The sequence below is a fragment of the Pelodiscus sinensis genome, chromosome 27, assembly GCF_052426305.1.
Source record: "Pelodiscus sinensis isolate ZL-2025 chromosome 27, ASM5242630v1, whole genome shotgun sequence".
Lineage (NCBI taxonomy): Eukaryota > Metazoa > Chordata > Testudines > Trionychidae > Pelodiscus > Pelodiscus sinensis.
The window spans coordinates 14,435,869-14,457,500 of record NC_143078.1 but is presented as its reverse complement, the minus strand read 5'-3'; the positions used below and the strand labels follow the sequence as shown (position 1 = coordinate 14,457,500).

The 21,632-nt window shown below is 62.8% G+C and overlaps 1 protein-coding gene across 9 annotated transcripts in view; it reads left to right on the top strand.

The window, feature by feature from the left end:
• NAV1 (neuron navigator 1) overlaps nt 1–21,632 on the top strand; it is a 227,319-nt gene that overhangs the window by 154,120 nt on the left and 51,567 nt on the right. For all 9 annotated transcript variants that reach the window (XM_075910183.2, XM_075910185.2, XM_075910182.2 and 6 more), the window contains 2 exons: nt 5,064–5,166; nt 10,192–10,557. In XM_075910183.2, the coding sequence (XP_075766298.2) occupies nt 5,064–5,166; nt 10,192–10,557 (469 nt within the window). The remainder of the gene's footprint in view (nt 1–5,063; nt 5,167–10,191; nt 10,558–21,632) is intronic.

Genomic DNA, 21,632 nt, shown 5'->3' with positions numbered 1-21,632 from the left:
AGGCTGATCGGTTGGGGAGGGTCTGAGCAGAGCCTGGAGAGCAGTGAAAGGGTCAGAGGCCTGCCCTAGAGCGACAGGCTGGGCTCTGTGCCTGTGTCGCTAATGAAGGGAAGGTTGGGGGTGACCGAATTACAGGCAGCACGTCGCCTGCGTGGGGCACAGACTCGACAACGGGCTCTGCCATCGAACAGAGATCGTCTAACGAGAGCCAGGGGCTGGTGGCTGGAGCCAGACAAGGTCAGGCTGGAAATCCAGCTCACGTTGTAACAGGGAGGCCACGAATCACTGGAGCCACTGGCCAAAGAGTGGTGGCCTCTCCATCCCTGGCCATTTCAAAATCCAGCTGGGCTCTCTGTGGCACGCCTCCTTAGCAGGGGTATTTGGTAGCACCCGTGGCACCAGCTGAGATCAGGGTCCCATTGTGCGAGGGGCTGCAGCAGCCACAGAACCATTGTGCGAGGGGCTGCAGCAGCCACAGAACCATTGTGCGAGGGGCTGCTGCAGCCACAGAACCATTGTGCGAGGGGCTGCTGCAGCCACAGAGCCATTGTGTGAGGGGCAGCAGCAGCCACAGAACCATTGTGCGAGGGGCTGCAGCAGCCACAGAGCCATTGTGCGAGGGGCTGCAGCAGCTACAGAACCATTGTGCGAGGGGCTTCAGCAGCCACAGAACCATTGTGCGAGAGGCAGCAGCAGCCACAGAACCATTGTGCGAGGGGCCGCAACAGCCACAGAACCATTGTGCGAGGGGCCGCAGCAGCCACAGAACCATTGTGCGAGGGGCCGCAGCAGCCACAGAACCATTGTGCGAGGGGCTGCAGCAGCCACAGAACCATTGTGCGAGGGGCCGCAGCAGCCACAGAACCATTGTGCGAGGGGCCGCAGCAGCCACAGAACCAGTGTGCGAGGGGCCGCAGCAGCCACAGAACCATTGTGCGAGGGGCCGCAGCAGCCACAGAACCATTGTGCGAGGGGCTGCAGCAGCCACAGAACCATTGTGCGAGGGACCGCAGCAGCCACAGAACCATTGTGCGAGGGGCCGCAGCAGCCACAGAACCATTGTGCGAGGGGCCGCAGCAGCCACAGAACCAGTGTGCGAGGGGCCGCAGCAGCCACAGAACCAGTGTGCGAGGGGCTGCAGCAGCCACAGAACCATTGTGCGAGGGGCTGCAGCAGCCACAGAACCATTGTGCGAGGGGCTGCAGCAGCCACAGAACCATTGTGCGAGGGGCTTCAGCAGCCACAGAACCATTGTGCGAGAGGCAGCAGCAGCCACAGAACCATTGTGCGAGGGGCCGCAACAGCCACAGAACCATTGTGCGAGGGGCCGCAGCAGCCACAGAACCATTGTGCGAGGGGCCGCAGCAGCCACAGAACCATTGTGCGAGGGGCTGCAGCAGCCACAGAACCATTGTGCGAGGGGCCGCAGCAGCCACAGAACCATTGTGCGAGGGGCCGCAGCAGCCACAGAACCAGTGTGCGAGGGGCCGCAGCAGCCACAGAACCATTGTGCGAGGGGCCGCAGCAGCCACAGAACCATTGTGCGAGGGGCTGCAGCAGCCACAGAACCATTGTGCGAGGGACCGCAGCAGCCACAGAACCATTGTGCGAGGGGCCGCAGCAGCCACAGAACCATTGTGCGAGGGGCCGCAGCAGCCACAGAACCAGTGTGCGAGGGGCCGCAGCAGCCACAGAACCAGTGTGCGAGGGGCTGCAGCAGCCACAGAACCATTGTGCGAGGGGCTGCAGCAGCCACAGAACCATTGTGCGAGGGGCTGCAGCAGCCACAGAACCATTGTGCGAGGGGCTGCAGCAGCCACAGAACTATTGTGCGAGGGGCCGCAGCAGCCACAGAACCAGTGTGCGAGGGGCTGCAGCAGCCACAGAACCATTGTGCGAGGGGCTGCAGCAGCCACAGAACCATTGTGCGAGGGACCGCAGCAGCCACAGAACCATTGTGCGAGGGGCCGCAGCAGCCACAGAACCATTGTGCGAGGGGCCGCAGCAGCCACAGAACCAGTGTGCGAGGGGCCGCAGCAGCCACAGAACCAGTGTGCGAGGGGCTGCAGCAGCCACAGAACCATTGTGCGAGGGGCTGCAGCAGCCACAGAACTATTGTGCGAGGGGCCGCAGCAGCCACAGAACCAGTGTGCGAGGGGCTGCAGCAGCCACAGAACCATTGTGCGAGGGGCTGCAACAGCCACAGAACCATTGTGCGAGGGGCTGCAACAGCCACAGAACCATTGTGCGAGGGGCTGCAGCAGCCACAGGACCATTGTGCGAGGGGCTGCAGCAGCCACAGAACCATTGTGCGAGGGGCCGCAGCAGCCACAGAACCATTGTGCGAGGGGCTGCAGCAGCCACAGAACCAGTGTGCGAGGGGCTGCAGCAGCCACAGAACCATTGTGCGAGGGGTTGCAACAGCCACAGAACCATTGTGCGAGGGGCTGCAGCAGCCACAGAACCATTGTGCGAGGGGTTGCAACAGCCACAGAACCATTGTGCGAGGGGCTGCAGCAGCCACAAAACCATTGTGCGAGGGGCTGCAGCAGCCACAGAACCAGTGTGCGAGGGGCTGCAGCAGCCACAGAACTATTGTGCGAGGGGCTGCAGCAGCCACAGAACCAGTGTGCGAGGGGCTGCAGCAGCCACAGAACCAGTGTGCGAGGGGCTGCAGCAGCCACAGAACCAGTGTGCGAGGGGCTGCAACAGCCACAGAACCATTGTGCGAGGGGCTGCAGCAGCCACAGAACCATTGTGCGAGGGGCTGCAGCAGCCAAAGAACCATTGTGCGAGGGGCTGCAGCAGCCACAGAACCATTGTGCGAGGGGCTGCAGCAGCCACAGAACCATTGTGCGAGGGGCTGCAGCAGCCACAGAACCATTGTGCGAGGGGCTGCAACAGCCACAGAACCATTGTGCGAGGGGCTGCAACAGCCACAGAACCATTGTGCGAGGGGCTGCAGCAGCCACAGAACCAGTGTGTGAGGGGCTGCAACAGCCACAGAACCATTGTGCGAGGGGCTGCAGCAGCCACAGAACCATTGTGCGAGGGGCTGCAGCAGCCACAGAACCATTGTGCGAGGGGCTGCAGCAGCCACAGAACCATTGTGCGAGGGGCTGCAGCAGCCACAGAACCATTGTGCGAGGGGCCGCAGCAGCCACAGAACCATTGTGCGAGGGGCTGCAGCAGCCACAGAACTATTGTGCGAGGGGCCGCAGCAGCCACAGAACCAGTGTGCGAGGGGCTGCAGCAGCCACAGAACCATTGTGCGAGGGGCTGCAACAGCCACAGAACCATTGTGCGAGGGGCTGCAACAGCCACAGAACCATTGTGCGAGGGGCTGCAGCAGCCACAGGACCATTGTGCGAGGGGCTGCAGCAGCCACAGAACCATTGTGCGAGGGGCCGCAGCAGCCACAGAACCATTGTGCGAGGGGCTGCAGCAGCCACAGAACCAGTGTGCGAGGGGCTGCAGCAGCCACAGAACCATTGTGCGAGGGGTTGCAACAGCCACAGAACCATTGTGCGAGGGGCTGCAGCAGCCACAGAACCATTGTGCGAGGGGTTGCAACAGCCACAGAACCATTGTGCGAGGGGCTGCAGCAGCCACAAAACCATTGTGCGAGGGGCTGCAGCAGCCACAGAACCAGTGTGCGAGGGGCTGCAGCAGCCACAGAACTATTGTGCGAGGGGCTGCAGCAGCCACAGAACCAGTGTGCGAGGGGCTGCAGCAGCCACAGAACCAGTGTGCGAGGGGCTGCAGCAGCCACAGAACCAGTGTGCGAGGGGCTGCAACAGCCACAGAACCATTGTGCGAGGGGCTGCAGCAGCCACAGAACCATTGTGCGAGGGGCTGCAGCAGCCAAAGAACCATTGTGCGAGGGGCTGCAGCAGCCACAGAACCATTGTGCGAGGGGCTGCAGCAGCCACAGAACCATTGTGCGAGGGGCTGCAGCAGCCACAGAACCATTGTGCGAGGGGCTGCAACAGCCACAGAACCATTGTGCGAGGGGCTGCAACAGCCACAGAACCATTGTGCGAGGGGCTGCAGCAGCCACAGAACCAGTGTGTGAGGGGCTGCAACAGCCACAGAACCATTGTGCGAGGGGCTGCAGCAGCCACAGAACCATTGTGCGAGGGGCTGCAGCAGCCACAGGACCATTGTGCGAGGGGCTGCAGCAGCCACAGAACCATTGTGCGAGGGGCTGCAGCAGCCACCCTCACCCTGCCACAGCGAGTCTCAGATCAGCTGACTGGGGCTTGCTGGGTACATTGTGCGTTCGTGGGCCAAACCCACTTCAGATGAGCTGGGGTGGAAGTAACAGGACCCAAGAGATCTGTAGAACAGCGGCAGAAGTACCTGTCAATTGTAGGACCCATTTCAAGCGGCTAATGAATGGGCGGGGTGTGTCCCATTCATAGCTTTTGATGTGGGAATGCGGATGTTAAAGGCAGGAGAAATGGGCTTTGTAATGGGCCATCCAGTGACTGTCTTTGTGCAAGCCCAGGGGAACGGTCTGAATTCCAAGTCCGCGGCCTCTCTCTGGAATTGGCTGGTGATATTCACGGCTACTTGTAAATCCACGAGTGGGTGCCTAGGATGGTGAAAATGTTCCCCTGCCGCTTTCTGTGCGTTACCACGTCTTCTGTCTGCTGTGTGTCCATTCGCCCCTTGGCACGGAGACTGCCCGGTCGGGCCAGTGCACGTGGCAGAGCGGCCTTGCTGGCACTTGAGCGGTGCAGTTAACCCTGCCTAGCCCCCAGGGCAGACAGCTGTGGGTCGCCGGGTGAATCTCCCATCGGCCCAGCGCTCGGACCTGCCCTAGGCAGCGGGTCTCCATCCTGCGCTGTCCAGAGGCTCTTGTGATGCTCAGGCAACAGAGGGGAGCTCGCACGGGGTGCAGGGAAGGGACGTGTGGGCAGAGGGCAGCTGGGCGGGAGGGGACACGGGGCTGGGTGGGTGGGGGGGACCCTGGAATGGGGTGGGGGCTTCGGGTGGGTGTCCCCCTCCTCTCCCTGCCGCCGGGGCTATAAAGGCCTGTGCTCGCCGTATCCCTGCAGACCCCGAGTCCCAAAGGAAGAGGACGGTGCAGAACGTGCTGGACCTGCGGCAGAACCTGGAGGAGACCATGTCCAGCCTGCGAGGCTCTCAGGTGTCCCACAGGTGAGACCACGATGCCCGCTGTCTCCCCCTTCCCCTCCTCCCCAGCCGTGAAAGCAGAGCAGCATGGCCCAGCCGATCGCTGGCTGCCCCAGGCCCACCTGCGCAGGCTCATGGGCCCTTAGGGACCCCGGCCAATCCCCCTCTGGTTGGGAGCAGAGAGGGCAGGGAAAAGCCCCGCTTGAGCCCTGCCCTGCGAGCATGCAGTGGAGGCTGCGGCCACCAGGGGGCAGCACCCGGCCAGCTGCAGGGGGAGCGAGACTGAGGACCAGGAGCCAGTGCTGGGGATGAGCAGAGCTGCCCTCGGGGTCACGGCCACAGGGCTCCCCCCGCCCCCGCCCCGTGTTTTGTGGCCATGGGATCTGCCCCTGAGTCCCATCACGGGTGATGCTCCTGCCCCACTGGAAGGGCTCAGCCGAGGGGGCATCCTTGGGGTTCCAGAGCTAGCCACTGTCGCGAGCCCCGCTGCCCGGTCCGTCCGGGGGAGGCCAGGCAGGCGCCAGGACTGGGCAGCACAAGCCAATGGAAAAGGCTCAGCTGCTTGAAAAGCTCCAGGGCGCGGGGCGGTTGGCCGGGAGCAGCAGCCCACGGCCGCAGCGGCCCACCCGCCGGTTTCCCAGGTGGGCGGAGAGCCCCTGGCTGCCCACCCCAGCCGAGGTGGAGTCCGCCTCCGACCGTGGGAGCGCTGCACGTCGCCTTTCCCGCACCGCAGAGTGAGCGCCGCGCTGGGCCTCTCGGCCCGCATCGGTGTTACCCCGTAGGGAAACTGAGGCACCCAGCTCAGACAGTGAGTCAGAAAGTCGGGAGCCGAGTGCGGCGCCCCTAACCCCCCGCCCCGTGCCTCCATCCCTGCTGTGGACGGGGGCCTCTCAGCCAGGCAGCTTCCCCACAACACCGGCCACGTGGCTCCTCGCAGGGCTCCAGCGAGCTCCCCTGCTGCCAAACCGTCCAGCGAGCAGGGCTCATTCCCCAGGCGCCCAGCTCCGGCCTCCCATCCGGAGAGGCACAGGGCTTGCCTGGGCCAGGCCGCGCTGGGGCTGAGGGAGGGAGACCCCTCGGGGATCAGAGAGCAGGGGCTGACTTCTCCCCCCCCCCCCGCCCCGGGTGGTAAGCCCTAGGGCCTCCCCGGGGCTGCCTTCCCCGTGGCCTGCACAGCAGCAGGAACCTGCCTCTGACCCATCTCCCCTCCCCAGCCCTTGGCAGCCGGCAGCAGCGCCTGGGCCATGCGGGCTACATGCTGAGCCCTGGGCCATGCAAGAGCAGGGCGGGCGAGCGGGGTACATTGCGCATCCGTGGACCAGCTGCTTACACGGAAGGAGTTTCCTGGGCCCCCAGAGCCACACCCCTTGTGATAAGGGGACACCCTGAGCCATCAGGCACCCCCTACCCCCCTTCCCTCCGAGCTCCTGCCGTGGGCTGTGGGAGGCTGGGCCCCATCCCACGCAGGCCTGGGCCCCCCAGCTCCTGCTAGGGTGCGGGGCTTCGTTCGTCAGTGCAGCCCGTAGCCAGGACGGCCGGGCTAGCAGCCCCCAGGCGGGCGCTCCGGGCCTCTTGCAGTGCAGCTCCCGGGGAGCTGCCTGGCCACGCTCCTTCCCCGCCGCGCTGGGAGCTGGCAGCCGTGCCCAGCTTGAGTAAGATTTTCCCTCCCTGGCTCCGCGGCCCAGATGAGCTAATGCAGAGACAGCAGCTCGGGGCGGGGACGGGTCCCGGCGAGAGGCTGCAGGCACGGAGCTTGCGACACAGGGGGGCCAGCGGGAAGGGGAGGGAACGTGGGGCGCGCTAGCCCCACGCTGAGTCCCTCGGGGGCACCGGCGACGGGCCTGAGGGGTCACGGCAGCCAGCTGCAGAGCAGGGAGCCTGGAACGGGGCTGAGACAAGGAGGCTTCTGCCCAGGTCCCCTTGTGAGTGTGTCTTGGGGGGTAGCCCCACAGGGAAGGCCTGGGAGGTATGTGGCTGCGCCCACGTGGGGGCCACGCTGTGTCCAGTGGTGGGAGTCCCCAGCGCGCCACTGCCCCGCGCACGGACAGAGATAAATAAATCCACCCTCGCTCCTGCCCCCGAGGACGCCAACCCCCCTCTGACCACGTGGGAGGAGTCAGAGGGGAAGGCCCCGCCCCCTGTTCTCCCAGGATCTGGCTCCCAGCCTGTGGCCCAGCCAGCGTCTGGGGCTGAGGGCACAGGGGAGGCGCCGCTGCCAGCTGAGCCCCACCCGCGATGAGTCACGACAGGCGGGGAGCGAGGGCAGGACTCCAGCCCATCTGCTCGGCCGAATGTTTTGCCGGCAGCAGCTTTTTGCAAGCACACGGCTTGGCCCGGCTCCGTGCACCTCCGTTCCCTGTGTGCACGCAGGCGCTGGTGCGCCGTGCCAGGGGAGTTGGACCCGCCTACAAGGAGCCATCTGGGCACAAGCTGCTGTGAGCACACGGGCAGCACCGGGGCGCAGGCGGAGAGCGCTGGCTGTGCGCGTGTGCACCCCTTGCACCAGGATAGTGAGCACAGCTCCGAAAGCAGGGGCAGAGGGTCGTGTGAGCCAAAGCCGCAGAAACGGTGCAAGCAAGCGACAGCGGCTGTGCAGCCCCGGGGAGGCCTCCCAGCTGGAGAGCCGGGTCCAGTTCTGGGCACCAGACGAAAGCCGGGGACGGATGGGGCGGGAGACAAAAGCGAGGGAGGGTAGGAAATCGGAGCAGAGAGGGCCGGGCCGGGCACCGTCAGACTGGGAAGAGACAACAGACTGAGAAGGGAGCTGATAAGTCTCCAGGCCAGTATCTAGCGCCACAGACGACCGCGACCAGCTGATCTCCATGGCTGCCGGGGGTGGAACCTCTTCTGTGGCAGTTTTCACTACAGGGCAGACAGTTCATCCTGCCTCCGTGTGGGGTCTGGGGAGACCAGAGCCCGTCCTGCCCTGCATTGCTATGCACCAAGGCCAGGCCAAGCCCGACGCATGGGCGCTGAGCGCTCAGGGACCCCCAGCGACCGGTGCTAGGCGAGGCCACCCCCAGGAGACGGGCCCTAGCCACGCGCTGGGAGAGTGTACGCCACACGGGCCCTGCCTGTGCGCACGGAGCGGTGTGCGTGCCCTGGGGACCCACCACACTTGCCTCACAGAAAATGTGAGGCAGGTGCACAAGCAGAGCAAACAGATGGTGAGCAAGCCGGGCACGCCGACACACATACCACGTGTGCACGAGTCCATCACAAGAGCCACGTGCACTGAGCTCCCCCACGGGGGGCAGGGCAGAACATACAAGCCCTGCGAGCCAGGCAGGCTGGGTGTGCAGAGAAGGCAGGCAGGAGTCAAGGGAAAAAGGTGACGTTAGCCCTGCTCTCTCCCGCTGGAGCAAGGCCCCGTGCACCGGCCAGGCTGGCCACGAGGTGAATGCCTGGTGAGCCAAACCTGCGCACCAGGCGGAACAGCGGCTGGGCGAGAGCACGGCCCACGCACGTGAGCACTAGCCGAGCGCTCTGTGATCAAGTGGGCCACGCACGTGAGCCAAGTGCAGGAGACACGTGTGCAAATCCCCATCTGAATTGCAGGCTCGTGCAAAATGGTGCAAGATTTGGGCCTCTGATGCAGCGGCTCCCAGCCCTGCTTCTCCCTGGTGCCACGTGCCCTGGGCTCTCGGAGTCAGTCCCTGTAGCACGTCTGTGGGGAACTGCGTGAATTTCCTCCCCATTCCTGGCATATGGCAGTGAGTTTGCAGGCTCTCTGCTCTGGGGCCTGCCCCCAAGTCTGTGCATCTGTGTGTGTGTGTCTGTGTATCTGTGTGTCTGTGCATGTGTGTGTGTGTGTGTGTCTGTGTATCTGTGTGTCTGTGCATGTGTGTGTGTGTGTGTGTCTGTGTATCTGTGTGTCTGTGCATGTGTGTGTGTGTGTGTGTCTGTGTATCTGTGTGTCTGTGCATGTGTGTGTGTGTGTGTCTGTGTGTCTGTGCATCTGTGTGTGTGTGTGTGTGTGTGTGTGTGTCTGGATCTGTGTGTCTGTGCATGTGTGTGTGTGTGTGTGTGTGTGTCTGGATCTGTGTGTCTGTGCATGTGTGTGTGTGTGTGTGTCTGTGGATCTGTGTGTCTGTGCATGTGTGTGTGTCTGTGTATCTGTGTGTCTGTGCATCTGTGTGTGTGTGTGTATCTGTGTGTATCTGTGTGTGTATCTGTGTCTGTGCATCTGTGTGTGTGTGTCTGTGTATCTGTGTGTGTGCATCTGTGTGTATCTGTGTGTGTGTCTGTGTGTATCTGTGTCTCTGTGTGTGTGTGTGTGTGTGTGTGTCTCGCACGGGATGCCCTACTGTCATTACAAGCTGCATGGGAACGTGTTTCCTGGCGCTCCCTCCGAGGGCGGAGGTGGGTCCCCGCTGGCTCAGCAGCCCCCGCAAAGCGAGATGCCGAGTTCTGTGCCCGGGCTCCCAGGCTCCACACACACATCTGGTTCAGCTCCGGTAAAACGGTGCGTGTGCCTCGGGCAGCTGATCGGAAGCAGCCCGGCTGGGCGGCCCTCCAGCGCCGGTAGCCCAGCCCAGGTGTGTCCGTCAGCCTCGCTCTGCATGTAACCCCGGCTGCCTGCCATGCTGGAAGGGAGCCCCCCCAGGCAACTGGGGCCTGGCCCTGCTGCTTCTCAGTGCAGGCCCAGGCGGGCCCAGGGTGCTGCCCGAGATCCAGCTCTGAGCCACGTATGTGCTTTCCTGCTAGCAGCCAGGCCGCCCTGGGCCTCGGCCCCTCTGTCCTGAGCTCTGTGGGGGGAAGGGACATAAAGAGGGGGGCCCTGGGGCGTGGGACCAGGGAGCGGGGCTGTCGGGAAGAAGGGGAGATTCCCGGTGACGCCAGCGGCTTAGCACAGCGCACGCCGGGTTCCCGTCCCGGCTCCCCCGCCTTGCCTCCGAGCCGGGTGGCCTGGTTTCCCGAGGTGCTGAGTCCCTGCAGTTCTGATGGCGAGCTGCAGCCCGGGCCCTCTCCTGCTCCTAGGGCCAGGGCTGTTTGCCTGGCGCCGGCTGCCCCGTCCCTGACACTCTGCTCTCTGCTCCTCCCTCGCAGCGCTTTGGAGATGACCTGCTACGACAGTGACGAGGCCAACGCCAGGAGCGTGTCCAGCCTGTCCAACCGCTCCTCGCCCCTGTCCTGGCGCTACGGGCAATCCAGCCCCCGGCTGCAGGCGGGCGACGCCCCCTCGGTGGGGGGCAGCTGCCGGTCGGAAGGCACCCCCAGCTGGTACGCGCCCGGCGAGCGGGCACACTATTCCCACACCATGCCCATGCGCAGCGCCAGCAAACTGAGCCACATCTCCCGGCTGGAGCTGGTCGAGTCGCTGGACGCCGACGACGTGGAGCTCAAGTCCGGGTACATGAGCGACAGCGACCTGCTGGGCAAGACCCTGACGGAGGACGACGACATCACCACAGGGTGAGTGGCACCGCGGGCGCCGGGCGGGCCCCGACGGGCAGTGCGGGTCCGACCGCGAGAGTCATCGGCCGCTGGGGTCTGCTGCAGGGATTGTCGGGGGCAGGACTCTGCCGGAGAGCAGACGGGATCATCACAGTGGTCCCTTCTGTCTTGGACTCTGAACCTGGGGGGCCTCAAAAGGCAGATGGATGGGTAGGAGTGGGGATGGATGGATGGGTAGGAGTGGGGATGGATGGATGGCCACATCTGTGATAGTTAGAGGGGTACATAAAGGGATGGGTGGATAGATGTGGGGGGGCATTGGCTAGATGGGTGGGTGAGTGGTTAGGTGGAGTTAGATGGGTTTATGGGTGGTTAGATATATGTGTGGGGGGGGAGGGGTTTCCTGTAACCTGAGCACTTGGGCAGCCACCCAGGAGAGATGGGGCACGGAGGGATGGACGGATAGATGGGTGGGGGCGGGGTTGGATAGATGGGTGGGGGCGGGGTTGGATAGATGGGTGGATAGTTAGATGGGGCACGGAGGGATGGACGGATAGATGGGTGGGGGCGGGGTTGGATAGATGGGTGGGGGCGGGGTTGGATAGATGGGTGGATAGTTAGATGGGGCACGGAGGGATGGACGGATAGATGGGTGGGGGCGGGGTTGGATAGATGGGTGGGGGCGGGGTTGGATAGATGGGTGGATAGTTAGATGGGGCATGGAGGGATGGACGGATAGATGGGTGGGGGCGGGGTTGGATAGATGGGTGGATAGTTAGATGGGGCACGGAGGGATGGACGGATAGATGGGTGGGGGCGGGGTTGGATAGATGGGTGGATAGTTAGATGGGGCACGGAGGGATGGACGGATAGATGGGTGGGGGCGGGGTTGGATAGATGGGTGGATAGTTAGATGGGGCACAGAGGGATGGACGGATAGATGGGTGGGGGCGGGGTTGGATAGATGGGTGGATAGTTAGATGGGGCACGGAGGGATGGACGGATAGATGGGTGGGGGCGGGGTTGGATAGATGGGTGGATAGTTAGATGGGGCACGGAGGGATGGACGGATAGATGGGTGGGGGCGGGGTTGGATAGATGGGTGGATAGTTAGATGGGGCACGGAGGGATGGACGGATAGATGGGTGGGGGCGGGGTTGGATAGATGGGTGGATAGTTAGATGGGGCACGGAGGGATGGACGGATAGATGGGTGGGGGCGGGGTTGGATAGATGGGTGGATAGTTAGATGGGGCATGGAGGGATGGACGGATAGATGGGTGGGGGCGGGGTTGGATAGATGGGTGGATAGTTAGATGGGGCACAGAGGGATGGACGGATAGATGGGTGGGGGCGGGGTTGGATAGATGGGTGGATAGTTAGATGGGGCATGGAGGGATGGACGGATAGATGGGTGGGGGCGGGGTTGGATAGATGGGTGGATAGTTAGATGGGGCACGGAGGGATGGACGGATAGATGGGTGGGGGCGGGGTTGGATAGATGGGTGGATAGTTAGATGGGGCATGGAGGGATGGACGGATAGATGGGTGGGGGCGGGGTTGGATAGATGGGTGGATAGTTAGATGGGGCACGGAGGGATGGACGGATAGATGGGTGGGGGCGGGGTTGGATAGATGGGTGGATAGTTAGATGGGGCACGGAGGGATGGACGGATAGATGGGTGGGGGCGGGGTTGGATAGATGGGTGGATAGTTAGATGGGGCATGGAGGGATGGATGGATAGATGGGTGGGGGCGGGGTTGGATAGATGGGTGGATAGTTAGATGGGGCATGGAGGGATGGACGGATAGATGGGTGGGGGGGGCTGTGATAGCCACATACGCCAGCTTAGCGCTGGTCTCCGTGTCTCCTGGGAGCGGCTGCCCGAGACTCGTGTAGTGGGAACTGGGTATGTCTGCCCTGCCACGGGACAGCCCCTGTGCCCTCCACCCGCTGGCTTGCGCGAAGGGGCTGTTGGACTGTGGTGGGGACGCTCGGGCTGCAGTCCCGTCCCTAGGAGCCTGCAAGATGGGGGGTCCCAGAATTCAGGCTGCTTCCGAATCTGCAATGTCTGCACCCAGTCAAAGAGCCGCTTAGCCCAGGCCTCCCAGTCAGCCGGGGTGTCTCCCTGCAGAGGAGCCCTAGCTGCGCCCACGCCATGTGGACATGGACTGGCTTTGATGTGCTGATGGAGGATATTTTATCGCTGCCCCTTTGGGAGGTCTGGGAGGAGCCTCATGCAGGAGCCAGGCTCCTGGGGAGACGGCGCCTGCCAGATCCCTTGGTGCTCAGCGACAGGGCTTCTGTGCTGGGGCTTTAGGAGTCGGGAGAGCTGCGGCCGTGAGCCCGTTTTGGAAAGTCTGACACCTGTAGGGTGCAAGGGTGGGAGTCTTCGGAACTCCCTGCCACATGGTGAGACCAGTAACCCCGAGGGGCGGGCAGGTGGATGGGCTGAAGGTTGAGGGCTACTGGCTTCCAGATCTAGCTTGCAGGTTCAGCTCGGTGACCTTCTGTGCGGTCCAGTCCGGGCCCCGGCGCCTGCCTCGCGTCCCCCCCGCCCCGCCGACTGCCCTAGAGCCAGGCTGCTGCCGCGCCACCCAGCAGTGCCCCATCTCTCCCGTTGGCACGGCTGTGGCAGCGGAGCGCTCTGAATGGGCCGTCAGCCCCCGAGCCTGGGCGGCGAATCCAGGGGGCAGGTGCCCCCTGGAAACGGACGTGCGGCGGAGGCGAGCTTTGTAGGGCCGCAGGTCGTGGCGCAGGGCAGAGTCGGGCGCGCGGGTCAACCCCCCGCTGCTCTGCGCCCCGCTGCTCTGCGCCCCGTCCCTCCTGCCGCCCCAGTCCCGCCGCTCGGTGCAAGGTTAATTAGCCTCCGGCCCCATTGCGAGCATGGGGCCGAGGGCAGGAGATGGAGCCATCTCAGAGTGCTGCAGCTTAACGCTTGGGGGGCTGTGAGGGAGTGACCCCAAGCGGCCATAGGTCTGTGACTGTCGCTCTGGGCACCTGCGTGTAGGGTGAGTCTGTGTGTGCGTGTGTTAGGTGTGTGCCTCTGTGTGGATAAATGTGTATGTGCTTCTTGTCTGTGATGGGGTGTGTGTATGTGTGCCACTCTGTGTGTGATTACAGGTGTGTGTGTGTATGTTTCTCTTCATGTGATTACAGGCGTGTGTGTGTGTACACGTGTGTGCCCATGCTCATGTGTTTCCTGTCTGTGATTGTGGGGGTGTCCCTGCATGTAATTGCAAATGTGTGTGTACACGTGTGTGCCCATGCTCATGTGCTTCCTGCCTGTGAGGGGGCGTGTCTGTGTGTTCGGCACAGAAGGGGGGCGGGTTCAGATCTTCTGCTCTTAGGGGAGCCGTGTGCATTTCAGATGACGTTCGCAAAACAGCCCATGCAGCGTCCTTTGTGGTCTTGATCTTTCACCGAGCCAGGAATCAATAATGACCTAGCTGCATTTCACCACAAAACTGCTCCACCGCAGACCTGCTGTGTCAGGAAAGCTTGGTGCGTGTGCAAGAGGGTGCGTGCGTGCGAGTGCGTGCGTGCACACCTGAGTGTGAGAGATGCACCGGGTGTGGAGGGGTGAGTGAAGGGAGGGCGTGCATGCAGAGTGCAGGGGGTTGCATTCTGCGCCTCGGGGGTAGGGGGCTGTGTGGTGCAGGCTGCCGTGGGGCCAGGGTAATTGGTGTGCTCTCCGGCTGTGGGGATTCTTTCGGCGTGAGGTAGCCTGCGGCCTGGCGACACAGTGGGCAGGTCACACCCCAAGGGCCTTTCCTGCCAATTTTCCCAGCTCCGAGCAGGGCTGCCCCTGGGCCAGCTGCTCACCACTTCCCAGGGACAGCTCCCGTCAGCTGTTCCTCACCCGTCCCATGCACTTCTGAGAGCCCAGCCTGCCGGGCGGCAGCCAGACTGGAGGGCTCCTGGCTGTTTCTGGGCCTGTGCTAGTGCCAGGGAACGCCGCCTGATCCCCGTTTGGCTGAGCTGGGTTCAGCTCCCTGCCCCCCGAGTGCCCCACCTGATTTGCCCCAGCTGGTGGGGTACGCCTGGGACTGATAGAATGTTCCCTCTAATGGGTCCCCTTGCATGTGCGGAATGAGTTTTGTCATGTGCACCACAACGCAGAGGGGATGTGTGTCTGGGGTGGGGCCGAGGGTTTCGAAGTGGGGTGTGTGGGAGGGGTGATGGCTCTGGCTGGAGGTGCGGGCTGCCCCAGGGTTACTCCCCCAGCCCTCTCTCTCCATCGGAGGTACTGCTGAGCGCCCGTGCAGCCACGTGCTGGGAGGGACCGGAGGGCAGGGTCAGGCCTTTGCAAAGGGTCCTGTCTGAGCAGGGCTGACGCAAGACGCGAGAGGTGCGCGGGCCGGTGCGATGGGAATGGACGTTGGGGTCACGCCTGTGCCCAGGGAGGAGGGACCTGGGTTCATAGGAGCAGCGTCGGGCCCAGCGCGGAAGGCTGGGGCTGGACAGGACTGTCCCAGCATGGCCAGCCGCATGGGGGCGCTTGGCTGAGGCAGGGGCTGCCAGGACCCAGCATCCAGTGGGGCCACGCTGGGGTCGACTGACAGCAGCAATTTCCTGTCCGTTTGCAACTGAATGACCCCGGAGGCGCAGCATGGGGGCCCTTCTGCCACTTCCCACTTGCCCCACAACCAGGTGAATGCAGCCGGCTGGGGATCTCTGAACCAATTAGGTAGCAGACATTTGCATGCCCCATCGGATTGGCTCGTTAGACGTGAATGAGTCTTTTCAGTGAAATCGGCTGCCAATGCGGAGGCGGCGGCAGCTGCCTGGGCCTTTTGATTCATTGATGTTCCTCCAAACCGCCCTGGTACTGATCTGTCAGGAGGTGAACAGCTTCCTGATTGGCCCCGTCTGTAGTGAGACAAACGTAGGCCACGGTTCGACTGTAGTGCACACACGGTGGCGCATACGTGATCCAATAGTGCTGTACACACTGGTAGTGCACGCACTCTAGTGCATACACAAGCCTGTAGCAGTGCACATACCGGTAGCGCATGCACTGTGATGCATACACAATCTGACAACGGTGCATACACTGGGGTGCATACGCAGTCCAGTAGTGGTGCATGCACCATGGTACATACACAATCCAATAGTGGTGCACAGTGTGGTGCACACACAAGTGAGTTGGTTAGTGCAGCAGCACGGAGCAGGCTCCGGTAGTGACGATGGCCCTTCAGCACCACACACACACACACACACACACACACACACACACACACACACACACAAAATGACACGTCCCTGCTCCGGAAGCTGTTGTTCATACAACCCAAGGGGGATGTAGGAGCAACGCAGAGGCTGCCTGCCCCTAGCAATTTGGATCCAGTCCCTGGTTGTTTCCCCTCGGCTGCAAACCGAGATGGGGGCACAGTGGTGGGTGCGGTGGGATCAGGCAGGGCTGATGTCTCTCTAGTTCGCTGCGCAAACACTAAACCCGTAGCTGTGACACAGCCGGCCTGGTCCACGTCGAAGCGACATGAGACAAGACCGGCTCCTTCCACATGAACTGGCTGCTCCGACGCCTTGAATTATCCTTGCTGTGTGTCGGCGCCTTCTTGAGCCGCCCTCACCAATAATATCACTCGGCTCATTCGGCCGCGAGCAGCTCCACCACCAAGCGTTCCGGGGGGGGCGGAAGGACAGGGAAAGCCGCTGGCAGCTCCAGCAAGGGCCAAAGTGTCAGATTCTGCCGGAGTCCCTGACACCTTGGCCCTCCAGTGCACCCCAAGGCCATGGCTTCCGTGGGGTGGGGCAGGGAGTTAGTGTCACAGCAGGAGCAGCACTTCCGGGTGCTCACCAGAGACGCAGTGGATAGCGACGGGTTCTTGGGCAGTCGGATTCCTCCCAGTGCTGCGGGACCTTCCCTGGTCCCTGTGGAGGGTGGGGTGCAAAGGCAGCTCCCGGAGCAGGGGGGTCCAGGTTTGGGGGAGCTCAGAACAGCAGTGGAGGGTTCAGGCCTGGCGTGAGGTGCATCGGCACAGCTGGGGGGCTAGCAGGGGAGGCTGTGGGCCAGCATGGAGGTGTGGGTGGCACAGAAGCAGGAAAGGCAGGTCAGGGTGGGGGACCCTGTGGAGGAGGTGGCCTAGGGCTGGAACGTCAGTGCCTCTGGGTGGCACCGTAATACCAGCAGCATTCGTGCAGAAGAGCGTCGTTCCTCAGGCTCCAGGGCTGTCAGGGCCTCGCTGCGTCGCTGTGCCTGGTAAAAGAGAGACCACGGCCCACTTCCGGCAGGCTGTTGGCAGAGAGCATGTTCCTGCAGGTCTTGCCCAGCCGCGCAGCCGATTCCGTCAGACCGGGGGGTTTCGAGGTCACCACATCCTCCGTGGCTGTGGGTCACGAGGCCCTGCTTGCTGGCTTTATGAGTCACCAGCAGCAGACTGGGATACACGAGGGAAGGGCACGTGGGGGGGGGGGGACGCACTAGCAGGGGAGGGGGCAGCTTCCCAGAATTCTGGCTGAGGATAGAAGGGCGGGGATAGTGCGCCTTTAGGCATGTGACACGGTGCTGAGCAGGGCTCCTGCGCGACTGAGCAGTCTCGTGAGTGGGGACACGGGACGAGTGGGAGTCCCAGACGTGCTCTGCGCCCATCCCGGTCCCTCCTGGGCCCCCATTTCTCTGATTCACCATTAGCAGGAAAGGGAGCCAGGGCATCAGTATTAACGTCCCCACATCCGTTCCAAAGCTGGGGCCGGAGACATCACCCGCAGCGTCCACGGGCCTCCCCCACTGCCACAGGCATGCACAGGGCCCAGCCACGCGCTGCAGCTGCTTCCCATGGAGACTACAGTCCCCAGCATGCAATGCTCTTGGAATGCTGGCGGTAAAGCACCGCATTGCATGCTGGGCCGTGTAGTCTGCATGGGTCATGCTCTGTGTTGCAATGGCCTGTGGACACTCCCCCATGGCTATTGCTTGAGCTGGGATCATTCCTGTCCTGGGGATTATTCCCCATTGGGGGCATCACTAATGCAGAGAGCCCCATGCAGCCTCAGCCCAGCGAGTGTTCACCGTGGGGCACAGGCGACTGGTACCTGCGAGGGGATGCCGGGGGGCAGTGCAACAAGCTGCCTATGCCGTGGGGTGAGTGGAAGGTGAGACACCAAGCAGAGGGGGACACGGTGCCCCTGGGCATAGCCTGCTCCCGATAGCTGGTGCACAGGAGGGGACTCGAGGAGGCCTTGGGAGAGTGGGCGCTGGGGAGAAGGTGGAGGATTCTAGACAGCTGAGTGGCTTCAGATTGGCGGAGCTGGGGTGACTCCCACAGAAATGTTACCGTGGGGGCCAGGAAGGGGATCAAGGGGTGACAATGGCCTGGGATGCAGAGAGGTGAGATAGTATTTGGGACGAGAACTCAGCTGTGCCGTTATTCGGGGGTATCCACGGACAGGGCCAGGATTTGGGGACCACCCATAATTGAGAGTGATACTGTTGCCTGAGTCGTTGTCCGGTATTGGAGCCCTTGACAGGTTCTTTCCACTAGGAGGAGAACTGGATTGTATGACTCAGGTGTATCCTTTGGTGTCTTCCCTATTTGTCTATGTAAAATGTGCACAGAGGCCTGTTCCCCTGAACGCAGCAGGCAGTTCCCCTGCTTACCATTTCTGGCCTGTCTGCTCTGTCCTAGCACCATGCTCACCGCTGCTTCCCTCGCTGTGGCTTTCTCCTTCCAACACCGGCAGCTTGCCAGATAGCTCCCCCGGCTCCTGTGTTTGCAATCATTGCCCCGGGAATTACTCTGCCCACACAGCTTAATTTCTGACTCTGTGACCACTCCCTTGGGCAGTGGCTTCTATTGTTTCCAGCTCTCACTGCATAAAGGGGCAGGTAATTGCTCCCACCCTGTAATCTGAAGGAGGGGTGCATCTCACACCTGGTCGTCCTCACAAGATCTCTCATTGTCTGGAGATTAAAGACATGAACAACTCCCAGTTAGGCTGGGCTGGGATTCGGAGGCCCCTGCAGGGATCAGGTGACTTGCAGGCAGAGAGGAGAGTTTGTGCCCCGGAACACGGGGCCTCGTTGGTCCCTGGGCTGGGACAGGCTCAGTGCCCAGCAGCAAACCTGGCTTGTTCTCAACAGCTGGGTTTTACCTAGCTCAGCCTGGGGGTCAGAGCTGCCCGGAGAGCAGGGGGAGGGGGAGTCCTGGCTGCCTTTCTCCAGCGTCGCCTGCCCACTCTCCTGCCGATCCCCCCAACACTGGCCGGGCCCCATCTCCAGCCTCGGGCCCCGGAACCCCACGGAGAGGGCTGAGTCCACACACAGCGCCTCCCACCGGAAGAGCCTGTGAGATCATTGCCAGCCTCTGAAGCTGAGGGCGAGGCTTGGCCAGCGGGCTGCGGCCCTGCACGTGCATCTGTCTGTGTCAGCGTGTGCTGAGCCTGTGTCTGTGTGCGCCGCGGGCTGGCCTGCCTCCGGCACAGCTGTGCAGGCTGCCGTTCCCGGGGGATGGACGTGCAGGGATGTTTTGCTCTTGTGTAAATATTTACGGGGCTGTCATGAGCAGCAGGGATCAGCAGGCAGCCCCTCTGCCCCCCATGCTGGCCCGGTGCTGCCACGGTCTGTGCCGAGACCCAGCGGGCTGGGGGAGGAGAGCGGGAGGTGCAGGCCGGGTGCCGGAGCTGGCTGCTAAGCACCTGCTCATTTCTTTCAGTGGCTGCTGGGAGGATGGAGCGCCCAGAGGCAGCAGCTGAGTGGGGCGGGGGCTGCAGAGGCAGGCCTGGGACCGGGTTCTGACGGAGGAGTGGCCCCTAAAAAGGGAGCGTTGAATTCTGGGTGCCCACCCTTCAGTGCATCTCCCTCCTGTCGCTGGCACCGTGCCCCCAGCCTGCAGGACAGAGCTGCCACTCATATGGGGGCTTCCGGGCAGTGGAGCCCGGTGGTTACAGTGGCCAATTGGCAGTTGGGAGAACGGGACTTCAGCCTGGGCTTTGCCACCGACTCACCGGGCCACCGTGGTCGCTAGCCAGCCTGGGCCTCAGTTTCCCCATCTCAAAACCAGCAGCAGGAATGCCCATTGTTGGCAAGTGCCTTGGGAGCCTCCCATGAGAGATGCTGGAGACGGGCTTCGGGCTACTGGTCAGATCTGTGATTAGGGGAACCTCCGAGCCTGTCGTCACGTGGCAGGTGTGGTCTGCCCCCTTCCTCAGGCCGGGGCCAATCGGCAGCCACCCTGCCGCCGGCGATGGCGTGAGCCTAGCGTAAGCGAGGTGAAGAGGAGGACGTGGATAAACAAGTTCCCATCCCTACCCTTTGGCCCCAAGAGAAACGGCCCACCCTCCTGAGCGTGAAGGGCTCATCCCTGGAGGCAGTGGTCCAGCGCTCCCTGCTTCCCAGGGCAGGACGTGCTATTCTGTCGGAGAGAACAGCTGTGGCCAGCTGCACTGGCCTAGAGCCGGCTGGCCCCTCCCACCCCCCTCCCACGCAAAGCAAGCTGTCTGGGAACTCTCCGGCTGCATGGCTAGCCCCCCTCGCCCTGCGTGCTGCACGGGGCGATGGCTCCAGGAGAGGCTGGCTCGAGGGATCCCGGCCGCACCAGGGAAGGGGAAATCCAGGGGAGAATGGGACCCCACTGCCTCATGGAGAGCAGCTAGATACAGGGCACACGGAGCCACCGGGGGCGGGTTGCTGCTCCCGCTCCCTGTCGCCTGGAGTGGCAGGAATGTGGCTGTCTGTCCAGCCCTGGACGTCTGTCCTGAGGCACTCAGCCAGCACATGCTGTCACACCAGCCTGGGCCGGGGGTGTCGCAGGCCATCACCCAGGGGTCAGGGCTCGTGAGACATCTGTGTAGCGTCTGCCTCCGGCCTGGGACAGCTCCAAGCATGTGTCTTGCAACCACCCCACGGCCTGGCTTCCTCCCTGACGCCAGCGATAGCTAAAGGAGGAGGGTCTCAGAGGGGCGGCCGTTTGAGTCTGTAAGCCCTGATCTACGCTAGGACTTCATTGCGAAATAACCCCCCTCAGGGCGCAGGTATAAGCGGAGCCTCCACACTGCCAAGCCCGTCATTTCGAAATACCGGGCCGCTGACTTCGAGACCGGCTCGCCCGCTTTCCTCGGGGAATAACGCTCATTTCGACACAGCAGTCGTGTGGACGCTGCGGCGCCGCTATTTTGAAATGACGCCTCCCCCGCATCATTCAAACGAATTTATTCCCTGGCGCTTGCTGGGGCGCTACGTCCCATGAACGGAGCCTGCCTCGGACTCGTTTCGGTTTTGTAAAATCGGGAGTTATTGTCCGATGTCATTGTGCCGAAATCATTTGCTAGTGTAGACATGGCCTAACTGAAAAAAAGCCAGTTGTGGTCCTGTAGCACCGGAGAGATGCCAAAATATACAGCCGCTCCCCGAGTTACGACCGCCTCCACTTACGACCATCCACACTTGCAACCAAAGCGGTCGGAAATGCGGATCCGAGTTACGAACGGCGATCCGCGCTTACGAACGGCGCGGTCGCCATGTAACTCTATGGGATCCGAATTCCGAACACTTCGAGTTACGGACCAAGTGTTGGTAACTTGTTGGTAACTCGGGGAGCGGCTGTAGATGGTATCGTGCGCTGTCGTGGACACAACCCACTTCTTCGGGTGAGCGGCGCAGAAAGGAGACCGTTTAAAGCAGAAAAAGAAGGGAGGCGGAGGGGGAAAAGGCCGGTCAGCGATAGAGAGGGCTGTAAGCGTCCCAATCTTTGCCTGGGGACTTAGCAAGGGGAAGGGGCGCTAGAGCCATCCGATGAGAGGAGCAGCTGCCCCCCCGCCTTTGGCTCAGGATCGGGCCCATGGCTCTAGCCAGGCTCCCAGCAACCCATGTGCCGGGTGGGCAGCGTCGCTCCCGGCTGCCGTGCCCTGGCGGTAGCACCGGGATGGCCCATGCCCGCGCCGTGCGAAACGCCGCCATTGTCAGCTCGCTCGCGGCGCAGGAGCCGGAGGTTTGGACGCAGCTTCTGTCCTGGAGTTCCTGGAAGTGGCTTTGGGGGCAGCCTCCTCCAGTATAAACAGCGGGCACGGCGAGGGGGGGCGGGCCCTTGGCAGCGCGAAGGCTGGAAGTGATTTGAGCCGCCTGCCCCGCTGGC